At 39.7% G+C, this 24,270-nt stretch overlaps 2 protein-coding genes and 1 long non-coding RNA gene across 3 annotated transcripts; 1 reads left to right on the forward strand and 2 right to left on the reverse strand.

The window, feature by feature from the left end:
* Nucleotides 1–3: 3 nt before the first annotated feature.
* Nucleotides 4–10,100, reverse strand: LOC134818987 (SCO-spondin-like). Its single transcript, XM_063828733.1, has 15 exons — nt 9,826–10,100; nt 9,623–9,714; nt 9,173–9,338; nt 8,875–9,051; nt 8,587–8,681; nt 8,033–8,198; nt 6,838–7,698; nt 4,007–4,354; nt 3,551–3,721; nt 3,095–3,265; nt 1,601–2,992; nt 1,380–1,481; nt 1,084–1,226; nt 723–926; nt 4–514 (listed from the first exon to the last, which is right to left on the reverse strand). The coding sequence occupies exons 1-15, from the start codon at nt 9,917–9,919 to the stop codon at nt 338–340; spliced, it is 4,359 nt and encodes a 1,452-aa protein (XP_063684803.1). The 5' UTR covers nt 9,920–10,100; the 3' UTR covers nt 4–337.
* Nucleotides 10,101–10,776: 676 nt separating this feature from the next.
* Nucleotides 10,777–14,023, forward strand: LOC134818775 (myoferlin-like). Its single transcript, XM_063828420.1, has 7 exons — nt 10,777–10,988; nt 11,169–11,537; nt 11,998–12,231; nt 12,556–12,688; nt 12,850–13,050; nt 13,319–13,700; nt 13,863–14,023. The coding sequence occupies exons 1-7, from the start codon at nt 10,777–10,779 to the stop codon at nt 14,021–14,023; spliced, it is 1,692 nt and encodes a 563-aa protein (XP_063684490.1).
* A 1,119-nt stretch (nt 14,024–15,142) lies between these two features.
* On the reverse strand, nt 15,143–16,595 carry LOC134818802 (uncharacterized). Its single transcript, XR_010160694.1, has 3 exons — nt 16,347–16,595; nt 15,802–15,838; nt 15,143–15,507 (listed from the first exon to the last, which is right to left on the reverse strand). It is a non-coding gene; the product is annotated as an uncharacterized LOC134818802 (long non-coding RNA).
* Nucleotides 16,596–24,270: the final 7,675 nt, after the last annotated feature.

The following is a 24,270-nucleotide window of genomic DNA, read 5'->3' on the forward strand; positions in this document are numbered from 1 at the left end:
GTTGAAACGATCATTATTGATGGTTATGGTATGGTGTGAAAATATATTTTCCTTGAGCGTATCTCAACAAATTAATCAAGAGGATTTACAATCATTACGATTGATTAAGAAATATTACGAGGGGATTTACGAATCATTGATAAATTCAAAATACAAGTGCAACACAAGTATCAGCACCGTTAAAATCTACACTATACATTATTTTCATAGAATATATATATATATTCGGCAATCGGCAACTACTATAAAACAGATTCGGGCGCGCAATAATTATCCAAGCAGCGATCCAATCTATCAAAAGAACCCTTTTATTTTAAAAACATCGTTAAAAGTTCTTTCACTGATTTGTTAATTTGTCTCCTAAAACATCTAGCAACTCTTCTGGAACGTTTACACAAGCTTGATCCGGTATATCGATATCTAAGATTAGGTCGATCAAGAGGGCGCTTCTAGTTGGAACCATGGCTGTTATTGGTGAAGATTCCCGGTTCAGTCGTCCTGATACATCCTCCCACTGAAAATAATTTAGATTTAGCATTGCATAATTTTGGGTGGTCATAATTATGAACGCAAAGATTTCTTTGAACGTACAGGGTAACTGAACTTTAATTTGGGTTGACATCACCTGAGTGCTAACTGCTAAGCCCTCTAGCGCTCAAGTTATATCCGACCAAATAAATTCCAACGAGGTATATTTTACATCTAGATATTTGAACTCTAACCTCTATCCCTGAGATGTCCTGGTCTCCGTATGTCCCCGTTCTGAACAAGATTTCGTTCCCCTCACCCATAGCCCACACTCCCTCCGGAGTAACCTTGACCTTCCTAGCTTTGCCAGGTATTCGCTCCCACGTGCTTGCAGTCCATCTGAAGAGGTCATGGTTGGAGGCCACACCCCATACGTTATCATTGTCACTCACATCAACCTGGAATGTTAAAGTTTAGATGAATAGCGTTTTGGAGATTGCTTCGTTATAATTCAAGGTTACATCTCCTTATAACGAACATGTAAGGGAGCAATAAAAATAGGAAGGTTGGGAAAGATGTAAGTGATATTAAAGCACACTCTGCCATGTAACTAACATCGACGAAGTCTCCAGGGAGTTGTAACCAGCTATCTCCTCCCAAGTACTTGTAGACATTCCGACCAGGACCTATTCCCCATACAGTTGCTCCAGAGGAAACCTTCGTTAGTTTACCACCCGTTACTTTAGCCCAACATAATCCTGCAATACAAGGTTTTATTTAACAAATATTATGAACGGCATTAAATTGATATTATTTCATATTTGATTTAACGTGCATCATTCTATATTTAATTTGTTTAAGTAATGGTGCAAAAATAAATGTGCTAGAAGTATTGTCATGTTCTTCATTACTTCCAGTGTCGAGTTTGAAAACGTCCTCCTCGCTATCAACTCCCCACATTCCTGCTTTTCCTTTAGATATCTGAGCGACCTTTCCCAGGGATTTGTCACAGGCTGAGGTTAAGTATTCATTAAACTGGTGTATATTTCTTGTTGATATTAAAACTGAAAGAACTAATATCTAATAAGTTTTTAAGTTTGAACACTGTTCTTATGTATTACTGTAAGAAAACCTGGGCAGGGGTCAGAGTTGCAGGATTGAGTCTGAACATCGTCTCCTACACACACTGCCCCGCCATTAGCAGGGGCAGGGTTGTTACATTCCTTGGATCTGATCTGGGTACCTTTTCCTCCACAAACAGCTGAGCATTTCGACCAAGCCCCATATTCACCCCAACCTCCATCAACTGCAGAGCAAGGGTCAGAGTTGCAGGATTGAGTCTGAACATCGTCTCCTACACACGCTGACCCGCCTTTAGCAGGAGCAGGGTTGTTACATTCCTTGGATCTGATCTGGGTACCTTTTCCTCCACAAACAGCTGAGCATTTCGACCAAGCCCCATATTCGCCCCAACCTCCATTTACTGCGCAAGGGTCAGAGTTGCAGGATTGAGTCTGAACATCGTCTCCTACACACGCTGACCCACCGTTAGCAGGGGCAGGGTTGTTACATTCCTTGGATCTGATCTGGGTACCTTTTCCTCCACACTCAGCTGAACATGTTGACCAAGCCCCATATTCACTCCAACCTCCATTTACTGCGCAAGGGTCAGAGTTGCAGGATTGAGTCTGTGAATCGTCTCCTACACACGCTGCCCCTCCATTAGCAGGAGCAGGGTTGTTACATTGCTTGGATCTGATCTGGGTGCCTTTTCCTCCACAAACAGCTGAGCATTTCGACCAAGCCCCATATTCACCCCAACCTCCATTTACTGCGCAAGGGTCAGAGTTGCAGGATTGGGTCTGTGAATCGTCTCCTACACACGCTGCCCCGCCATTAGCAGGAGCAGGGTTGTTACATTGCTTGGATCTGATCTGGGTACCTCCATTACACTCAGCTGAACATTTTGACCAAGCCCCATATTCACTCCAACCTCCATTTACTGCGCAAGGGTCAGAGTTGCAGGATTGAGTCTGTGAATCGTCTCCTACACACGCTGCCCCACCGTTAGCAGGGGCAGGGTTGTTACATTCCTTGGATCTGATCTGGGTACCTTTTCCTCCACACTCAGCTGAACATTTCGACCAAGCCCCATATTCACTCCAACCTCCATTTACTGCGCAAGGGTCAGAGTTGCAGGATTGAGTCTGAACATCGTCTCCTACACAGGCTGCCCCACCGTTAGCAGGAGCAGGGTTGTTACATTCCTTGGATCTGATCTGGGTGCCTTTTCCTCCACAAACAGCTGAGCATTTCGACCAAGCCCCATATTCACCCCAACCTCCATTTACTGCGCAAGGGTCAGAGTTGCAGGATTGGGTCTGTGAATCGTCTCCTACACACGCTGCCCCGCCATTAGCAGGAGCAGGGTTGTTACATTGCTTGGATCTGATCTGGGTACCTTTTCCTCCACAAACAGCTGAGCATTTCGACCAGGCCCCATATTCACCCCATCCTCCATTTACTGAAAAAGAGATGGTCTGTTAATCTGAGGGGTTCAAACTAAAATAATTTTGAATAAATTTGGCCTCGAAAATACTGCGTTACTGGTTAGTGGTTAGGTTACCTGGACAAGGATCCGAATTGCAAGTGTAGGTTTCTGAAATTTGTCCACTGCAATATGCTCCCCCGATACCAGGAGCGGGGCTGCTACATTTCCTGTATCTGGTTTTGGTACCAACACCGCAGTCAGCCGTGCATTGCGACCAAGCACCGAAATCACCCCATTCTCCGTCAACTGAAGATCTTGTTTTAGGATCTATTTGCCGAACTTCACAGTGCAAAGGCTACTCTTTCTGTTTTGTTTTTACCATAAGTACAAAGTTACTTTAACAACACGAATTCAGAAACTTTTTAAATCGTTGATTTCGGCAAAACGTAACGCCAACCACATTTCTGTAGCTAATTGTCACTGAGAGTGAGCCATGTTACCACTATCGCGTATATTTTTATGATTTATATTGAAATTCGCATATTACTTTCATAGAATTTAGCAATCAACAAGATCAAAAGGAATACCAACCTATACATGGTTCAGAGTTGCAGGATCTAGTTTGTGAATCGTCTCCTACACACGCTGCCCCACCATTAACAGGAGCAGGGTTGCTACATTCCCTGTATCTAGTTTTGGTACCAACGCCGCAGTCAGCCGTGCATTGCGACCAAGCACCGAAATCACCCCATTCTCCGTCAACTGAAGATCTTGTTTTAGGATCTATTTGCCGAACTTCACAGTGCAAAGGCTACTCTTTCTGTTTTGTTTTTACCATAAGTACAAAGTTACTTTAACAACACGAATTCAGAAACTTTTTAAATCGTTGATTTCGGCAAAACGTAACGCCAACCACATTTCTGTAGCTAATTGTCACTGAGAGTGAGCCATGTTACCACTATCGCGTATATTTTTATGATTTATATTGAAATTCGCATATTACTTTCATAGAATTTAGCAATCAACAAGATCAAAAGGAATACCAACCTATACATGGTTCAGAGTTGCAGGATCTAGTTTGTGAATCGTCTCCTACACACGCTGCCCCACCATTAACAGGAGCAGGGTTGCTACATTCCTTGGATCTGATCTGGGTACCTTTTCCTCCACACTCAGCTGAACATTTCGACCAAGCCCCATATTCACTCCAACCTCCATCAACTGCAGAGCAAGGGTCAGAGTTGCAGGATTGAGTCTGAACATCGTCTCCTACACACGCTGCCCCACCATTAACAGGAGCAGGGTTGTTACATTCCTTGGATCTGATCTGAGTTCCTCCTCCGCATAAATCTGAACATTCCGACCAAGCCCCATATTCACCCCAACCTCCGTCAACTGAATTTGTTTGCTTTTATGATTTGTAGGGTTCAAAGTAATAACTGATTAAAACAAGTTAAGAAGAATTTATTACTCGCCGTAATATGATCGGTTACGTAAATTCTCGATGTTTTCATTTATTAATATTATTATTGAAATTGTGCTTACGGAAAATATTTTCAAATATTGATTTTAAACTAAAATATGGACGATGGTAAGGGTTGGTGTTAGAATAACAGCTGTGCTCGAGTTAGGTTCCAGACTCATTTTCAATTGAGATGAATTGGATTAAAATAGACTGCACTCAGACTATCATATTGTGTAGTCACAAAACATTAAAGGACGTTTTTGGATAATATTTTGTGTTTTGTAGCAAGTGAAACTCTTGTAGAGGTACAAGATCGGTTGAGATTATATAAATCGGATATCCGATGTCCTATCAGGTTTATAAAATCCCGATTAGATTCCAACTCACTACTTATAATTGTATCTATCGGTTACAAACATACAATCATCTTCAGGGGTGTAGGAAGCGGGGGGGCAGGGGGGGCCATCGCCCCCCCATAAAATTTGGGCAAGGGGCCAAAAAGGGCCAACTTTTTAATTTAGGCTTTTAAAAATTTTTGGGAAACATTTTTTTCCCCCGAAAATTTTAAAGTCAAAAATTTTCAAAGTTTTCTTGAAAACTACTTTTGTTCATGTTTCATGCTACCCTGATCATTATGAGCCGAAAATATTTTTTTCGGTTTTCGAAGTTCGACATACGATTTTGGACTCGAGGGTTCCCCTTTGTGATGCGATCTCGGAAGGCAGGCCTCCCCTTCGCAATACGAGCTCGGAAGCGGGAGCTCTGCTTTCAGAGGTACGTATCGTGAATGACTCGGACCGAAAATTTTCTAAGTCAAAAATTTTCAAAGTTTTCTTGAAAACTACTTCTGTTCATGTTTCATGCTACCCTGATCATTCTGAGCCGAAAATATTTTTTTCGGTTTTCGAAGTCCGCACCTACCCTTCGATATACGATTTTAAACTCGTGGGTTCCCCTTTGTGATGCGATCTCGGAAGGCAGGCCTCCCCTTCGTAATACGAGCTCGGAAGCGGGAGCTCTGCTTTTAGAGGTACGTATCGTGAATGACTCGGACCGAAAATTTTCTAAGTCAAAAATTTTCAAAGTTTTCTTGAAGTTGAAAACTACTTTTGTTCATGTTTCATGCTACCCTGATCATTATGAGCCAAACATATTTTTTTCGGTTTTCGAAGTTCGACATACGATTTTGGACTCGAGGGTTCCCCTTTGTGATGCGATCTCGGAAGGCAGGCCTCCCCTTCGCAATACGAGCTCGGAAGCGGGAGCTCTGCTTTCAGAGGTACGTATCGTGAATGACTCGGACCGAAAATTTTCTAAGTCAAAAATTTTCAAAGTTTTCTTGAAAACTACTTCTGTTCATGTTTCATGCTACCCTGATCATTCTGAGCCGAAAATATTTTTTTCGGTTTTCGAAGTCCGCACCTACCCTTCGATATACGATTTTAAACTCGTGGGTTCCCCTTTGTGATGCGATCTCGGAAGGCAGGCCTCCCCTTCGTAATACGAGCTCGGAAGCGGGAGCTCTGCTTTTAGAGGTACGTATCGTGAATGACTCGGACCGAAAATTTTCTAAGTCAAAAATTTTCAAAGTTTTCTTGAAGTTGAAAACTACTTTTGTTCATGTTTCATGCTACCCTGATCATTATGAGCCAAACATATTTTTTTCGGTTTTCGAAGTTCGACATACGATTTTGGACTCGAGGGTTCCCCTTTGTGATGCGATCTCGGAAGGCAGGCCTCCCCTTCGTAATACGAGCTCGGAAGCAGGAGCTCTGCTTTTAGAGGTACGTATCGTGAATGACTCGGACCGAAAATTTTCTAAGTCAAAATTTTTAAAAGTTTTTCTGGAAATTACTTTTGTTCATGTTTTATGCTACCCTGATCATTCTGAGCCGAAAATATTTTTTTCGGTTTTTTGAAGTCCGTACCTACATTCGGAAGGTTGTGGATGTAATACTGATTGGTTTCATATACTAATTATAGAAAACGTAATATTTGGCCCACAGATTTGAAGGAAAATACACGAATTTGGTTCTCAGATTTAAAGGAAAATTCGCAATTTGACGCGGAGAACTGAAAAAAATCGCGATTTTTCGTGAGGCCAGGATCTGAAAAATCGCGACTTGTCGCGGCAAACGTGAAAAATCGCGATACCGCACATGCTGCAATTTCCTTTTGTCCTTAACCTCGAAATTCAGGCTTTGGTGCGAAGCGCCAAAAAATTTAGGCTGTGGCGCGAAGCGCCAAAAAATATTTAGAATTTGGCCCCCCCATGAAGAAAATCATTCCTACACCCCTGATCATCTTGCTTCGTGCCGAAAGTGAAAGTGAAAGTGAAAGTCATTAAACCAATGCATGTTTTACATTTTCTGGTTGCGCGATTCGGTAGGAAGGAGAACAATCTAACACTTACCTGAGCAAGGGTCAGAGTTGCAGGATTGAGTCTGTGAATCGTCTCCTACACACGCTGCCCCACCGTTAGCAGGGGCAGGGTTGTTACATTCCTTGGATCTGATCTGGGTGCCTCCTCCACATTCAGCTGAGCATTTCGACCAGGCCCCATATTCACTCCAACCTCCATTTACTGCGCAAGGGTCAGAGTTGCAGGATTGGGTCTGTGAATCGTCTCCTACACACGCTGCCCCGCCATTAGCAGGAGCAGGGTTGTTACATTCCTTGGATCTGATCTGGGTACCTCCATTACACTCAGCTGAACATTTTGACCAAGCCCCATATTCACTCCAACCTCCATTTACTGCGCAAGGGTCAGAGTTGCAGGATTGAGTCTGAACATCGTCTCCTACACACGCTGCCCCGCCATTAGCAGGAGCAGGGTTGTTACATTCCTTGGATCTGATCTGGGTACCTTTTCCTCCACAAACAGCTGAACATTTCGACCAAGCCCCATATTCACTCCAACCTCCATTTACTGCGCAAGGGTCAGAGTTGCAGGATTGAGTCTGGACATCGTCTCCTACACACGCTGCCCCGCCATTAGCAGGAGCAGGGTTGTTACATTCCTTGGATCTGATCTGGGTACCTTTTCCTCCACATTCAGCTGAGCATTTCGACCAAGCCCCATATTCACTCCAACCTCCATTTACTGCGCAAGGGTCAGAGTTGCAGGATTGAGTCTGAACATCATCTCCTACACACGCTGCCCCGCCATTAGCAGGGACAGGGTTGTTACATTCCTTGGATCTGATCTGGGTACCTCCATTACACTCAGCTGAACATTTCGACCAGGCCCCATATTCACCCCAATCTCCGTCAACTGAAAATTAAGCTTATGAGAACCAACGGGCCTTTTTAACCCTCTCCACTTTGCTTCAATAATGCATCATAGCATCCGTACTTGAAGTCTAGTTTCAGGGATTGAAATTATTTTAAACAAATGTATGAGAATAAAGAGGCATTTCTAATCTTCTCCATTTTGCTTCAATAATGCTTCTTAGCATTTGTATTTGAAGTCTGCTTTCATAGATTAAAATTATTTATAATTTTTAAAAGGTTTAGGCCGCTTGTTAGAAATCATTTTTGATGAAAAATAATAATACCATACTGTAAACTGAACAAAATGACTGTAATATAATTTAATATCTGTTTACCTGGACAAGTGTTGTCAAGACAACACATCTCAACAGCAGTAGCTTTGGGACTGTTAGATAGTTTACCATACCCAGGCTTCTTTAAGAAACACCTAAATCCCCACTTAGTCTTCTTCCAGTTGATTGCTGCACAGTTATCTTTACTTGCACACTTGTTCACACAGTCCTGAGAAACACACATTGGTAATCTCCTTTTTGATAAAACAAATATTTAATAAAACAAATATTTAATAAAACAAATATTTAATAAAACAAATATTTATTTTTACGGCACAATCAAACAATAGCAATAATAAATCAATCAGGGGAGATTTGAAGAGGTCTCAAGTGCCGAAGGCCACTGCTTTTCTTTAGGATTTTACCTGCCAGTACCCTGAAAGTCTGGTCAAGCTAACATGAATAATATTTTAGCTCAAAAATCTTCAGATTGAGAAATGTTGCCGCGAAATTTGCATCTACACAATTACAAGTAAATCGCTGTTATTTCGAGAAATTCGTTATCCAGTGAACGACCGCTAAATTTAGAAGGAAAAAGAATGTGAACATCAGAGAACCTGGATGGTGGTTAAGTCATCCACAAATGTGTGAGGTCCGTTCAAGTTTTTCTTTTCATTTGAACATTTGCCCACTTGTTTTTGCGCGAATAAACCTGAAATAGAAAGATTGGAACTTCGAGATTATGTAATTATGAAATTAATGTATTATCATATACTATGTATGATACATATCAGACATATCTACATACATGTATATGGCTAGGGTGGGGATTTCTACATTTTACTGTGTACTGTGGTCTTGCCTCTTGGTACCATATAGTTTTGTGAGGACCAAAAAAAGCTAACCTGGTATGGAACAGAGTTTATCATTGCAGGATTGAGTCTCAACATCTTTCCCTGCACATGCCTCTCCACCATTAGCAGGAGCAGGGTTGTTACAGTCCCTGGATCTTGTCTGAGTACCTCCTCCGCATAAATCTGAACATTCCGACCAGGCCCCATATTCACCCCAACCTCCGTCAACTGAATTAAAATGGTCTTTTCATTTGTGTATATGATTTTTTATGATATGTTTAAACTTAAAACAAATGTCTGAGAACTAACGGGCACAACAAGACTGCAGCACCGTATTATATCTGTTTACCTGGACAGTTGTTGTCAAGACAACACATCTCAACAGCAGTAGCTTTGGGACTGTTAGATAGTTTACCATACCCAGGCTTCTTTAAGAAACACCTAAATCCCCACTTAGTCTTCTTCCAGTTGATTGCTGCACAGTTATCTTTACTTGCACACGTGTTCACACAGTCCTGAGATGACACGTTAAGGTGGGGCCTATTAACTGCTCATTTGATAAATCTGATAGTTTGAGGTCAAGTATATGCGATCAGATATTCATTTTGAGCTCAAAACTGCCAGATTTTGGAGATATCGCAAACTAATTTACATCCTCTTCAATCTCCATTGACAATTAACTAATTAAATAGCAACGGTTGAAGATTCGGTCTTCAGACCATCATTGGTTTTACATAATTTTCATCTTTCAATTTTTAAACCTCAATAAATGTTAATAAAAAAGGTGCAGTCAAAAAACCTGGATAGTGGCCATGTTATCTACAAATGAATGGGGTCCTCCGAAGTTTTTTTTGGCACGAGAACACTTTTTCGTTTCCTTCTTCGAGTAAACTGTAAAAGAAAGGCCACTTACATAATATATATAGTATATACCGTTGTTTTTAATGCAATAAATTATATAAGCATTTCATGTCGAAAAACTACTGTATTATTCGCTCAAACCTTCTTTAAGTTCAACAGTATCCGGGCAAGTATATCCACATTTCTTCAGATAACCCTCCTTTTTAGTACATTTCCTTCTCTGGTTCTTTTTCATAGAACCAGATCCTTTTATCTTTTTACATCCTTCGAGGGATGGGCCAAACCCTTTTGCGAGACAGACGTTGTATTCTTGCACTTTTTTGTTAAATTTTTTTGCTATGCATGTCTTCGAATCCACTCCGTTCAGGCCGAATATTCCTAATACGACTATCAACGTAACCAATACGAGTACTTTCATACCTGGTGGTGAACGTGAACTGTTAAATATTTCCTACCAATACCATCTTGGAGTTATTTTGCAAAAAAAAAATTTATTTAAAATTGCTCTTACTGGTTTGGATTAGGTAAACTGACATTGGTGAATGATTACTGGGAAAAGCATTACAAACGAAATTTAAAGAAGGAGATACGAACTACAAGTTTTTTAACAAGAACGATGAATTAAGTACTTAATTTAAATAAAAACTGAACGCACTGTGTTTGTGGACCTCAAGATGTTAGTTATAGTGTCATTTGTCCCTCAATATAGCAGAGTTTATCTGTGCTCATCTGTCGTAAGCTTGTGTGGTGTGTCATATCTTGAGGTTTTCCTCTGAAAGCAATGAGAGACACTTTGTGTAATACCCTCAATGTTCATTTCTTCATAACTGTTGTAAAATGTAAGAATGTAAACGCAATTAAATTGTAAATGCTTCATATCGATTTATCGCGGGTATGCACAAAATAATTATTTGGAAAAAAAAACACTTATGGATCTAAATAAACTAAATACTAACAGAATTACATTCGATCACATAAGCTTGAATCATCAGATATACTGTAATTTCAGAAAAATCTTACAATTTCTCTTCAGCCAACCCACTAATTTCCATAGCACTTACACACAACACCCCTCGTTCTAGGTACTACGCGATGCAAGGTGACACACTTCTCTACAAAACCTTCCTCCACCACGAACTACCAATCCTAGTTGTATACGAGAAGGAGATTGAGACCTACTTCAACAACTTCAGTGACTCGATCCAGCAGTTTAAGTTACAGAGGTGTCCTAAACTTGGTGGAGATCCGGACGATGAGGACGACGAGAAGGACCCTGATATCGGCATGTACAAGGGCTCATTCAGGTGGGTGTAAAGCTATAAATAACAGTCCTGTTTAAGGATACAAATTTCCCCAAATCGAAACTTTTATTCAGCTGTGAAAAGCTAGCTGCTAATAGATCGAAATTGCAGTGGATTAAAACTGAATCTTAAATTTTAGACGCCAGATTCCACCACCACGGTGTATAAACACATTGTGTGCAGGATATACGAGCTACATCCAGACACCAGCAGAAACAGAGAGCTGATATACGGCACTGTTCCCACAGTGGGCCCGATCAGGATCAATGTCAGAGTTTACCTCCTCCAGGGTCTCAGGTTGGCCTGCAGGAGCAGGATCAAGGAGAACACGTGCGACCCCTTCCTAGCTGTAAAACTGGGCTCCAGGGAGATATACGATGTTGACGGCAGCATTAAGAAGAACTGCCGGGATCCGATGTTTGCTACTTTTTACAACTTGACCACTATAATTCCTAACATGCCGCAGTTAGTGGTGCAGTGTTGGGATTGGAAAGCGACGGAGGAGGGAAGGGATATTCTGATCGGGGAGACCAGGATTGACTTGGAGAACAGGTCGGTCTCTTGTTTCATTGCTATTTGATTTCTTACCTGACTTGGAGAACAGGTCGGTCTCTTATTTCATTGCTATTTGCTTTCTCACCTGACTTGGAGAACAGGTCGGTCTCTTATTTCATTGCTATTTGATTTCTCACCTGACTTGGAGAACAGGTCGGTCTCTTGTTTCATTGCTATTTGATTTCTCACCTGACTTGGAGAACAGGTCGGTCTCTTGTTTCATTGCTATTTGATTTCTCACCTTTTAAGAGGAGTGCCGTGAATTAAATCCTGCAATATGAGCTCATCGTAGTTTGCTATTGAGAATCCTAGAGTTCTTCAAAACCAGGAGATGTAATCAATTTATAACGACACAATTATATTGCTACATTTAAACCCTACACCTAACTAATCCTCCAATATGCTCCTTGTATCCACCTCCAAACCCCTGACTCCACCTCCCTACAACCCTCTTTAGGTACCTGAGCGTGAAGAGGCCAATGTGTGGACTAACGGAGAGGTACATGATAGACGGCCCCCACAGCTGGAGAGACTTCATGTCACCAGTACAGATTCTGGAGGAGTGGTGTCTGGCTAATGGCATACCTGTACCTACTTATTCTAGTGACGGCAAGAGAGCCGGGGTTAATGGGGAGATGTTTTCCTCTGAGGAGTTTGAGAAACACGAAGTTAACTACGAGGATTCTGCTGTGTGAGTATTTTGAGTTAAGTTTTTATATATTTATTATAGTCTCTATATAATGCTTTTGGACACACAACGTAAGGCTTGAAATCTTCGTAAAACTACATCATTAGAGCTTCAAATTATTTGTTATATAGTAGTATTGAAAGTATTATTATAGTCTCTGATGTCCATCAAAAAATAAAAAAATCTGTTTTGCACCCAGCGACTTTCTCAAACATAAACGCATACCAAATTTTCGCTGCCTTTTAACTCCTTATCCAAAATCAAAATTTGTCATTATTTCCACCAATAAAGAAAATCCACCCTATTATAATAACACCCCTTCTTCAGTTGGGGAGAGTACAAGGAGAGGACAGCCCTGTACATCCTGTTAGAGTTCGGGCTGATCAGGGACTATGTTGAAAAGAGACAACTAACTGATCCTGTTATGCCTGGTGTACCTCAGGGTCGGATCCTTATGTGGGTGCGTGCCTCAACACCTTGGCCTTGTTGTATCTTACATTTCAGAATATCTCGCTGGAATAATCATTGCATCTATGTAACAATTTTAACATGATCACTGATCAAGTGTTTTTTGTTGAAAAATGCAATTTATATCGTGTCTCCATTTGCCCCAATGCCCAGGTGGATATATTCCCGTTTTCTGAGAAGCCACCAGAGCCCATGAGAGTGGACCCTCCACTTCCCGTAGACCAGGAGCTGAGAGTGATAGTATTCGAGGTTACTAACGTGGAGACGATACAGGAAATAGATCCGGGTCCGGGAATGAAGAAGCTGAACGATCTGCTCGTGCAGGGTCACTTTAGTGGAGATACTGAGAGTCAGGTATATTATTCAAAGTTCACCGTATCTCCTAAATCCTGATCTTCTTTATACAGTAAAGTTTACTAACCATATATATCTGGTTTAATAAAACTGGCCGCTGGTGTTACCTTGAAACAGACTTAAACATTTTATTGTAATGATTGTAAGCAACACTTCAAGAACCCTCCACCAAGACGTTTAAGCCAAGAGTCATGAACTACACAATGTTTTTGGGCGAATGAAAAACTTCATGCAATCTGCAAGTAACATCTCCAACCTCTACTTCCAGGTATCAGAGATACACACCCGGGCAGTTAACGGTAACGGAGTACTTCACTGGAGGTTCAAGTTCAACTTCCAATACGCCTATCTCAAAAGGAAAGTGATGATCCCCGGTGACATAGAGGACACATATCTGGACCCTATCGTCACTCTTAAAGTGATGGATGGAGATCCAGGGGTCAGTAAGGAACCTTACGGTTACGTTCACCTGAATTTGTCCTATATGCCACGTGGTATGGCACGGGAGGATTGGGCTATAATGGACATTATTCCTGAGTATGAGGATCCTCCTAAAGGCAAGGATGAAGTGTATGATCCTGATGATTACAAGTTTGTGGGACCTCCGAAGATAACCTTCCTCAACCTTTACAAAGCCAAGAAAACCCTGGGTAGACCCATCTTTGAATAATTTTGTTATAGCAGATTTAAGATTATGCAGTATATAATTCCCCCTAGGAGACCTTCTATGTTTTTTTTTGTAATTTAACAGAAATATTTAATAAGGTTTAACAGAATCTGTTTCTTGACTGAATGTTCAAAAATGTCTGCAGGATGGTGGCCGCTTTACAAAAAACAAGGTGACTACTTGGTTAAAACCGGGAACATTAGGATGGAGCTGGAGGTCATGAACAGAGAGCAGTCGGAGAAGAGACCTGCTGGATTTGGGAGAAATGAACCAAACGCAAACCCTGTTATTCCTGAGCCTATGTGAGCGAAATGTTTCACCCATGAAATCGTCATTCAACATTCTTTAGAGTAGAAAATAGGAGTAAATGAACTTAGCTTATTGAAATATTTTCAATAAAAATGGTTATTTCTTTCTATTTTTATTTTTAGTCAGCTTGTGATTTGAGTTGTTTTTAATTAAAATTCCATCTCAGCCGTGTTACAACAGAGTTCAAAGGACTTCAAGCTAAGCTTCAGACCGTAGTATTCATCTTAAAGTCGCCCCTCAGATTCAAATTCATCATCGCAATAATATTACAAATATTTGGGTTCATTTTTGGCGCCTTGATGTGGAACGCTCCGGTTAGTTTCCTATTATATCAGTTTTTGGTTGATGTTTTTTAGATTTAGGAATATGACCCGCAAATTGGTTTAACATAAAACCTTCGAAGATAAAGGGTAAAAATGGTGATAGGCAATAATTTCATTAGTTATCGTCGACCGTTTCCAATCATTCCATATTAATCATATTACTTATCAAATCCATCCCTCAATACCAGAGTTCTATAACTGCAAGTCTCGCTGGGTAAGGAACACCACATCTGAACATATAGAATTACAACTTACTCTTTGAGAAAAACAGACATCCTGGAGGAAGAGAAGAAGAAACTGAACTAAGCTCATAACGAAATTCATTTTGCATTGAACTATTTAGTTGTGTATAGAATAAATAGAGTTTATATGTAGTTATGTAGTTACGGTATAGTTACACTGGTGAGTATATTGCACCTGCAGGCTGAATAAGGACAGATACTTCCACATTTTAGCTGTTGACAGCTTGGTGACGAAACAATAGTTAGCAGATTGTTTAGTTTACTCAAACTGGAGCAGTGACCCGAGACTGTATTTCGATGTAACTTTGGCAGCTAAAGTTCTAAAGTTATTTGATTGAATGCAATTAAATCATATTTTAATTCAGACGGTTAAAGTCGCAAATATATTTGTAATTGTTGAATTTTATTTGACCAATGAATGAACGAGTGTTATTTTTTTCTGGTTTTAAATTTAATTTTGAAATCCAATTAACATTCAACCATAAAAATCAATATTGACTAAATCATGTTTTCCGTTCTTAAACTCTCATAATCTCATATAGCTTCTAAAATAATCGATGGCAGTTAATAAATAGAGAAAATAGTTGAACGCCTGATCAAGAATAAGTCTTAGCAGATCTTCAAGTTTATGGGCACGGATCCTCATAAGGCCACCATTGGCACAGATAGGGGTCATCACAGTCGTAGTAACACTCCTGAGTGCACACTCGTTTATTGTAACATCTAGGCTGACACACGTAAGGACAACCAGGTGACCTTCGAGAGCGGCTGTGGATCGGTCTTTTGAGATCTTTCAACTTTCCTAGGTCTTCAGTTAGCAAGTCAGCTAATTGTGCCACTATGTCAGATATTGAGACTCGATCCTCTTTCAGGCATCCATTCGATGCGATTATTTGCTTTAACAGTTCTTGGTATTCTGAAAAAGTAATAAGGATGAAAATAGTAAATAGTTCAACAGAAAACCTAGACATGTAACCTAGTAGTAGTTATACTTATAACCTAGAAAACATTTCTCTGGACGTGTGGAAGATAATCGGAGATGCGATGGTGAGCTCGAAATATTACTACTTTGATTATCCCAGTATTCGGGAAACGGCCTTAAATCTAAGTCAACCCTCACGACGGGCACCATTGGCTTTGTCAGGTTGCATATAATACTATAATAGATAAGAAAATGTTTAAAATGTATTTAAAAAGTTGACCAGCTCACCCGGGCACACACTCAGTTGTCCAGATACCTTACAAGACTTTTTTGTGGCGGACCAATTTGCGACGACCGAAATTTTGGCGGTCCGAAAATATGGCGAAATTGAACAAAAACCGTCACATTTCGGACGTCACAGAAAATAAGGGTATTTTTCATCATTTTTTGTGACAGTAAGCAGTAAGGAAATTTCTGAAAATCGGTAAAATCATGTTCAAACTTAGTCTGTATTAAGACTGTAAGACTTTCATGTTAGCACATACATGTATTTTAATGCAAATTTAAACTGTATTGCTTGACATTCAATTCGTCATTGGTGTGGTGATAATTTGTCCCAAGATGCCAGAATTTATTTATTTATTTTACTTGATATTACTTTTTAGAAACAAAATAAAGCAGTGAAGGCACAGTCATTGAAATAAGCTAAAAGATAATGCGACGGATTCTATTACGACGACCGAAATTTTGGCGGTCCGAAAATATGGCGAAATTTTCGGAAAACCGCCACATTTCGTACGTTATAAATATGTCTTGTAAGGTATCTCGTCTACTGAATCCTCTTTAAAGGTATTTTCCTCCGAACCTCCTTGCACTACACAAACACAGAGCAAAACTAAAACTAAACAATATTTCATCGTCACAAGAAGAATGAGGTGAGTCAAATGAGTCGTTCTCTCAGTTTAAAATTCGACTTGATGAGTTGGTAATGGTACGAATATATGAGTATATATATATATATAAGGCGGGTTTACGGCGCTGCAAATTGTAATTAACGTCATCAATATCATTGTGGAACTTGTTCGGTATTGGTTTTATCTGCGCTCGCCAGTCCACGTTCACTAATAAGCTCACTGTTTTATCACTTCCAGTATATTTTACTCATTAATATAAGTTGCCCGGTTTCAAATTAATGTTTCGTGGCACTAGTTTCTAGACAAATCCGTTGCATAAAAAATTCGATTTAGCTAGGAAAATAATTTCACGCTCAAATTTCGTGATTTTCAGTTTTCAAAATATTTCCAATTTCCAATATTGAAAATCTTGCCTGGTAAGCAAATAAATTTTTTTCAAATTCTTTGAAATTACATAAACTTGATAAACTATCTTATCGTTAAAAGCCGTACATTCTTGAAACTACTTTAGAGTAATTTTGTAACTCTCACAATAAAGGTAATTGCATTATTTTTCCCCATTTTATACAGCAATTGTACTTAAAACTGAATGCCTAGTTTAAGTTGTGCAACCCGTCTCCAAATTTTAAAACAATCCTGCAACAATTCGGCATTTTCATGATGGAACTTTTGATAAATTGGTAAGTTTAACAAATTAATTTCGGTACACAAAAGTGCTAAAAATGAAAAATGAAATAAAATTAGTTACCAATACCATGGTAAGCGATATTGATCGTTAAAATTACATAGTTTAAAAAAGATAAAAATGGTTTCTTATTTGCTTCCCTAGTTAGGAAATTAGAGCGATTACCGATCATGTTTTCAATTATTATAAAAATTCAAATTTTATAGCTTCCTGTTTAACCCTCTAAGTCTAATCTGATTCTAAACCTAACCCTTACCCCCCAGTTCCATAGTATAGCGGATATTATGCCAAATTATTAGACGGAGGTCCATTTCTAATAATTTGGCATAATATCCGGGTAAGTCTAACCCAATCCCTAACAAAGGCATATGCTGAAACACTAATCCAAACGAGAAATTAGACTTTAACTTCCTTATACGGTATATAGTCTATGTAATAAGCGCCATGAGTTGGCACAGAACTTTTTGTCTCTGATTTTGATAAATTTGGTACCAAAAGTTGCCTCTCAGTGTGAATAATGCAAATTCACTGTGTAGCAAAATAACGTCGAGCTATATGTGGGCCTCCGGTGCATTACAAGAATGTACAAAGGACGAAAAATGGGTAATTTATTGCTTAAAATGCCTATAACTCCTAAAATATTGAATATTTTGAAATAATTATTACAGTATCGTAATGAGCTTAGTCAGACGCAACTTTTGGTGCCAAAATTATAATATTTGAAGCACCAAATTTTTCAAAAATTTGTTCAAAATTTCACACAAGGGGGGACCCTTGTGTTCAGATTGAAAATTTGGAAAATAATTTTCCTTTATATCTTAAAATATTAGTACTAAAAGTTTCGTCTCGATGAGCTGATTACGATGCCATAATAATTATGTGATAATAACTGAAAATGTGAAAGTTATAGGCCAAAAACTAAAAATTTGCGCGAAAAAAGCACGCGCGGCGAACAAGCGCCGTGTAGCATTTTTACTTTTTAGCGAAAATTGCTACACGGTGGATTTATTTTATTCACATTTTTAGACAAATTTTGGTACCAAATTTATCGAAATCGGAGAAAAAAAGTTCTGTGCTCGCGCTTGGCGCTTATTACACTGACTAATAGTATTATAGTAATATCGCGTGATCGAGATAGTTTTTCGCCAATATCTCGCCAGGGGAGCATTTTAACCACATGTCATGGGGTGTGATTCGGAATCAGCGTCCGAAAATACATCGATCTAAGTTGGTTTCAAATGTCGGCGGCTCTTTTAGAAAAATTTCGAAGATCGAGTGTAGATCAGAGTGATTTAGCACGCTTGCGTTCTTAGTATAAGTATGACGCAGTCGCACTGAGAACAGTGCTATAGACACCGAATATATTATTATTAGTTTTTTCAACACCTGAGTTCAGTTAATGTATAATATGAGTTTCTTAGTACATTTGTTTTGTATACAGGACTAGTTAGTCTTCACAAGCATTGTTACTATATACTTAGTAAGCTTCAGCGTTTGTTTAAGATACCCTTAACTCCTTAATATTTTGATTGGTCGACATTAAATTGTGCCTTCATCATAAAGGTATAATCTTTTAAATATTATTTCTCTTATTAGGTGTTATAGTTTTGCTGGAATACAGAGTTCCATGTTATTCTTATTTCATTTATTGCGTTTAGCGATTCTTCCAGGAATTCCGGTTTTGTAGCGGTAACAGAATTATTCGAGGAAATCAGGTTGCAGATCTCTCTTTTCAGTGTATTTTACTGTCCTATTTCAGTCGTGTTATCGATACTATAATTATCGCCTGTCACCGTAAACCGTTATACACTCATACCATAGATTGCATATATTATAATATATGATAATCTGTATGTGATATAGTAATCCCGTTTTTATTTGTCCTACTTTTGTATTCTTCGTTTGATCTAGCTAATATTGTGCAACTGCAAGGTTGTATGTATAGTTATGCTGAGGAACTTGTAGGTTTATAACCTACCTTATTTCAAATCAATATTGTACGGGTATCACCGGTGATGCCCTTATTACATTATAACTTGTGCCGCTTTAGTGAAGTTATTGTGTTACCCCTGGCAGCTGTAATGAACCTGCACTCTGCAGTTAGCCTTGTGAACACTTAGTTCAACTTTAAATTTTGCATCGTTATATCTTAATAAGCTAAACGTAGTTTGTTTTGTTTTAAGTTATACAAGCTCTTCGAATCAAAGAAACGCTCCACATATTTGATTATGGACATTTTAATTTATGAAAATTTTAAAAGTTTGACCGTGGCATGCCCAGTACATTATTATTACTCAAATTTACATATTCTTTAAGAAATTTTTATGTTTTATGTAAAACGTGGTACCCTGGGGAGATTTAAGTCAAACAAAATACTGAAGAATAACATTTAAGATAAGTGTAAGTGATCCGATCTACACCCAAAAGTTGGCATTTGTCATCCTGAAATAACTCAGCAACCAGATAGTATTAGTATTGCACTAAATTTTCTATAAGTCACCCGAATTTACATAATTTGAAGTATTCTGAAAAGTATTCTGAGATGCTTGACCCGACAGGGTATTTTGTACTTTTTTCAAAAAGGAGTCAGAATTCGGGCATGTTCGGGAGTGTTTCGAGCTACAACAGGGCTTCTATGTGCTGAACCAGGTCTCTTTTGAATTCCCACTCGGCTTTGTTGATCAGGGTATTGTTATTGGTGGTGTAGGGTGTTGTTATTGGTGGTGTAGGGTGTTGTTATTGGTGGTGTAGGATGTTGTTATTGGTGGTGTAGGGTGTTGTTATTGGTGGTGTAGGATATTGTTATTGGTGGTGTAGGATGTTGTTATTGGTGGTGTAGGGTGTTGTTATTGGTGGTGTAGGGTGTTGTTATTGGTGGTGTAGGGTGTTGTTATTGGTGGTCTAGGGTGTTGTTATTGGTGGTGTAGGGTGTTGTTATTGGTGGTCTAGGGTATTGTTATTGGTGGTGTAGGATATTGTTATTGGTGGTGTAGGATATTGTTATTGGTGGTGTAGGATGCTTCTGCTAGACGCTGGACGCAGGTCCCCGTGATTTATTGGTCACACGGCTGACCGTTGTACTTGCAGTTGCCGTTTGTTCCCGATGATGAGCTGACTTAAAGTTAAACAACTGTTTCTTTTTGGAACATAGAAACTTCCTAACGTTTCCCATTCTCATAGCATAAAGCCAGGAGTTGAACATGGGACCTAGGAATACCAATAATCTTGCTACAGTTGTATAGTGCACACTAAATCCTCCACAGGAAGAACAAAGCCTGTCTCTTATCTGGTAACACCGGAGAGGGAGACTAGAGACTAAAATCAAGCCTGCTTGGACCATAGAAATAGTACACGTCTTTCTAATACTCTTGCTACCGCTTCATGCCTGGTGTTGTTACTTATCATCTGAAATCTCGCACTCCTGACCAGAATCCTGACAATAAAACCGCAGGTAACAGCCAGGGCAGCTACTGCCAGGAGTAAAACCAGAGGGTTTGAAACATTCTCCCAGGTTTGATAAAACTCCGTGTACTCCCAATTGGTGCCCAGTTGAAGTGTGCAGCTCATGAAGATGTAGATGTTGGCAGTGTGCTCCCCGTTCTCGTCATTAATCCTGGCGTTTGAGCAAAGAAATACTGATTTTCCATCCTCCCCTTTGTATTCCCTGTCTTGCATAGTGACTCGGGCAGCAAGGATATACGGTAAGGTCAGTGTGAAGAAGGGGACAGCAGGACCAATCAAAAGGCTTAGTACCATCATGTAGGGTTTGAAATAGTAGGTGATTGGTCGACAGATGTGTAGAGCTCTATCAAGACATATTAAAGTGACCAGGAGGAGTTGGGTCCAGACTACTAGGTCAAGCAACGGGTCAACTACGCCGAGGTTATAAAAACCGGAGGCTAGATTAGTGTTGGTGGTCGAGAAACAGATTGCTGCCGGTATCCCAACCAGAATGATTTGAAGAAAGTCCACCGAGGTGAGAGCAGCACAAAGAACATTGGATAGCAGGTAGGGATTTCAGGTGTCATTATTTTCTTGAAGTTCTGGTAGTCGAGGACAGCGTAGAAAGAGCAGAAGTTTCCAAAAAGAGTGACGATGATAACCACCCACAGAACCCTTCCGAGTATCTGGAGATCACCCGAAGTTAGGGTCTTTAAAATTGATTCTCCGGAGTCAGTAGATATGTAGGAGGATGAAGTTGTAGCATCACTATCGGTAGTAGCCACGGCAGGGTAACTGTAATTAATGTTCGTCATGTTCGGGAATAACACGTTCTTTATAGAACACACGATACGTAGAACTAGAGGAGTATGACCTGAAAGAAATATCATGATCGCGCAGTAGCCGGTATAATTGCGATCCGTAATCACGCATAAGTCGCCCACGTTACACAAGCTCACAAGATAACGCGCATGCAACTATTCTTAACACCCCTTTATTCATGTTTCGTTGATCGTCGTTGTTTTAAACTGCGGACGAAGCGCTCGTTTAGTTTTTTAATCAAAATCGCTGGCCACCGACCGAGTCGATTGAAAAAAGTTATTAAATAATATGTATTATTGCAATGGCTCGACCCCTGCAGCTTTGTACACATTCAGGAGCTTGAAATAACTTAATTCACTTCAAAGATCCATGGTTTAGTAAACCGTTTACAGCATCTCCATTATTGGGATCGCCTGAAAACCCTGTCCCTCATGTCACTTCAGAGGCGCAGAGAACGTTACATTGTCATGCACATGTTGAAAATCCTACACGGTTTCACATCCAACGAACTTGAAGTACAGTTAACAGTAAACCCACGATTGGGTACCCTGGCTAAGGTTCCAGCTGTCCGCGTCCGTACAAAAAGCTCAGCTGCTCATCAGACTCTATATGAAACATCATTTAGTGTAATGGGTCTCAGACTCTGGAACTGTATACCTTTGCACATACGTGCAGTCTCCAAGCATGATGGCTTCAAGCATCATATTATGACGGCGTTCATGCTTTCCTTGCCGGATAAACGGCCAATCCGGTGCTTCACATAATTACCGCGAACTCCAATTCTATACTGGACTGGCGTAACGATCGAGAGGCATCTACTCTCTGGGTTGGTCAGCAACTCTGATGGCCTGTCGAGTTTCGACGAAGCAGATCAAAGGTAAGGTACTACACGTCATATACTTAAGGGATGCCATTATAAGGGGGTATACCGTATAACTATATTGTCACCATTCTTATTCTACATAAACGGTTCATCATTTAACACCACTTTCATGTATCGTTTATAATTATAAGTATATGTATCGTTTATAATTATAATTGTATGTATGCATCGTTTATAATTAATAATTGTATCCATTATAATTGACGTTGTTTTAAATTGCGGACGAATCGCTCGTTTAGTTTGTTATGAAAATCACCAGCCACCAACCGACTGAATTGGAAAACAGTTATTTAACAATTCTATGTATTATTGCAATGGCTTAATTATTAACTCTCTGATTCTGAACTTATGTGACGTTCTCGTTTCGGCAGTATCGAGATAGCCCGACCACTGTCCACGAACACCTGTCTACCAGATCATATTACTGCATAATAACAGTATGAATGGTTGTCCGCGGACAGTTATCCGCGGACAGTTTGGTCGGGCTATCTCGATACTGCCCTCGTTTCAGCCACTTATTGGAACTTAGTTACATTTATTACAAATGATTTCATTAATTAAAGACGTGTCAATTATTCAGTCCGATGACGAATGGGGATTTCTAAAATCAAAGTCCCTTACGGTTAACGGTTTATCTCTCTTAATAAATGGAGCGGTAAAACACGCAGGGAGTTTCGCGTGTATACATTGCCCATTCACACAGGTCTAATAAGCCTATAGGGACATCCGGATTCCGGGTGTATACACGTGACACTAGTTAATGAGGCAGTAGAGGCTTCTGAGGGCTAATTTGATCTATAATGAGGCCCCCTTCCTAGAAGAAAAGGTCACGTTCTATTGTCACGTGGTGGTCACCTGCAGTGCTTCCGTACTCCATATAAGATCTAATTAGGCCGGCTTCCTTGCTCAGTTAACTTCTTGTAGACTCCCTTTCTAACCGTCAATTTCCTTGCTGATTTGTTGAACTTTTAGTGTGCAACTTATACAATTGTTATGCAATATATGCATACAACCTCCTGGGGTCCACTAGATTTATTTCACGTGCTATCCCTTTAAAACGTTAGTGGACTCCCAATTCTATTCTCACATCTTACATTTATGCCATTTTATGCAATTATACCCCCCTTTCCGTCTGGCATTAATTGAAATTCGACCCCGACTCACTTTATGTATCTGGTAACACACGTACACACGTACACTTGAATAATGTGATCATACATGTTCTTGTGCTTTGCTCTCTTTTGTATCTGCTCAGTTTGTTGCGTTAATACAGGCTGCTCTGCAGCTCCTGGTATCAACTCATTCCTAGTCAAGTGCTATTGTTTCTTTATTTGTTCTTTATCTGCGAGCAGTTTAATTCTTTTCTCTCTGTTTCCATTGTTTGCTTCCCCGATCTCATATTTTTAGAAACACTGGTACTCTGTAGCTCCTCTGTGACTGTGACCGGTGTAGTCCTTGTGACCGTTAGTGTCAAGTCTGGAAACTTGGGCACTCGTTTCCTTTTCCACTGTGGTCTGTTTGTTTGTTTGTTTGTTTGTTTATAGAACCCGTCCCCAATCTCGTATCAGAAAATGACTAAACTCAGGTCTGAGTGTGAACACGGGTGGTACCTGCAAGTGTGTCCATTAAGCATTTAGAGTTCTGTAAAAGTTAAAACTGCAGTTACAATTGTGCTAGAGTATTTTATTATATACGCTACGATTGATATCAGGTCTAAATCCCTATGGCCTATACGCTTCCAAAATTTTTAATCTCCAACTTTCTGCACAATGTACTGGAATGTTTTGGAAAAAAGAAAAGAAAAAGAAAGAGATATATAAATAAAATCAACGATTTAATGTTAGGAAGGTAAAATTAATTCCTTGGTTTCTTAAGTCAGCTTTAAAGTCGGAAAATCAAAGTATGTAGGTTCGATACCAAACCGATTATTGAGCGACGATAACTAAATATTCCTTTAGCATTTATTTATTTATCTATAAACACTTAAAAATAACAGCCAAATGAGAGCTCAT

The sequence above is a fragment of the Bolinopsis microptera genome, chromosome 7 (assembly GCF_026151205.1).
Source record: "Bolinopsis microptera isolate Bmic1 chromosome 7, MBARI_Bmic_1.0, whole genome shotgun sequence".
In the NCBI taxonomy this organism is placed as follows: domain Eukaryota; kingdom Metazoa; phylum Ctenophora; class Tentaculata; order Lobata; family Bolinopsidae; genus Bolinopsis; species Bolinopsis microptera.

Bases quoted from the DNA above. Each gene is read 5' to 3' on its own strand.
- LOC134818775 (XM_063828420.1), top strand. From the start codon at position 10,777: ATGCAAGGTGACACACTTCTCTACAAAACCTTCCTCCACCACGAACTA. The intron at 12,232-12,555 runs GTGAGTATTTTG...CCCCTTCTTCAG, and splicing joins AACTACGAGGATTCTGCTGT to TTGGGGAGAGTACAAGGAGA. The intron at 12,689-12,849 runs GTGCGTGCCTCA...CCCAATGCCCAG, and splicing joins AGGGTCGGATCCTTATGTGG to GTGGATATATTCCCGTTTTC.
- LOC134818987 (XM_063828733.1), bottom strand. From the start codon at position 9,919: ATGAAAAAGAACCAGAGAAGGAAATGTACTAAAAAGGAGGGTTATCTG. The intron at 9,052-9,172 runs GTAAACAGATAT...ATTTTAATTCAG, and splicing joins TCTTGACAACAACTGTCCAG to TTGACGGAGGTTGGGGTGAA. The intron at 8,682-8,874 runs GTTAGCTTTTTT...TTTCTATTTCAG, and splicing joins TAAACTCTGTTCCATACCAG to GTTTATTCGCGCAAAAACAA.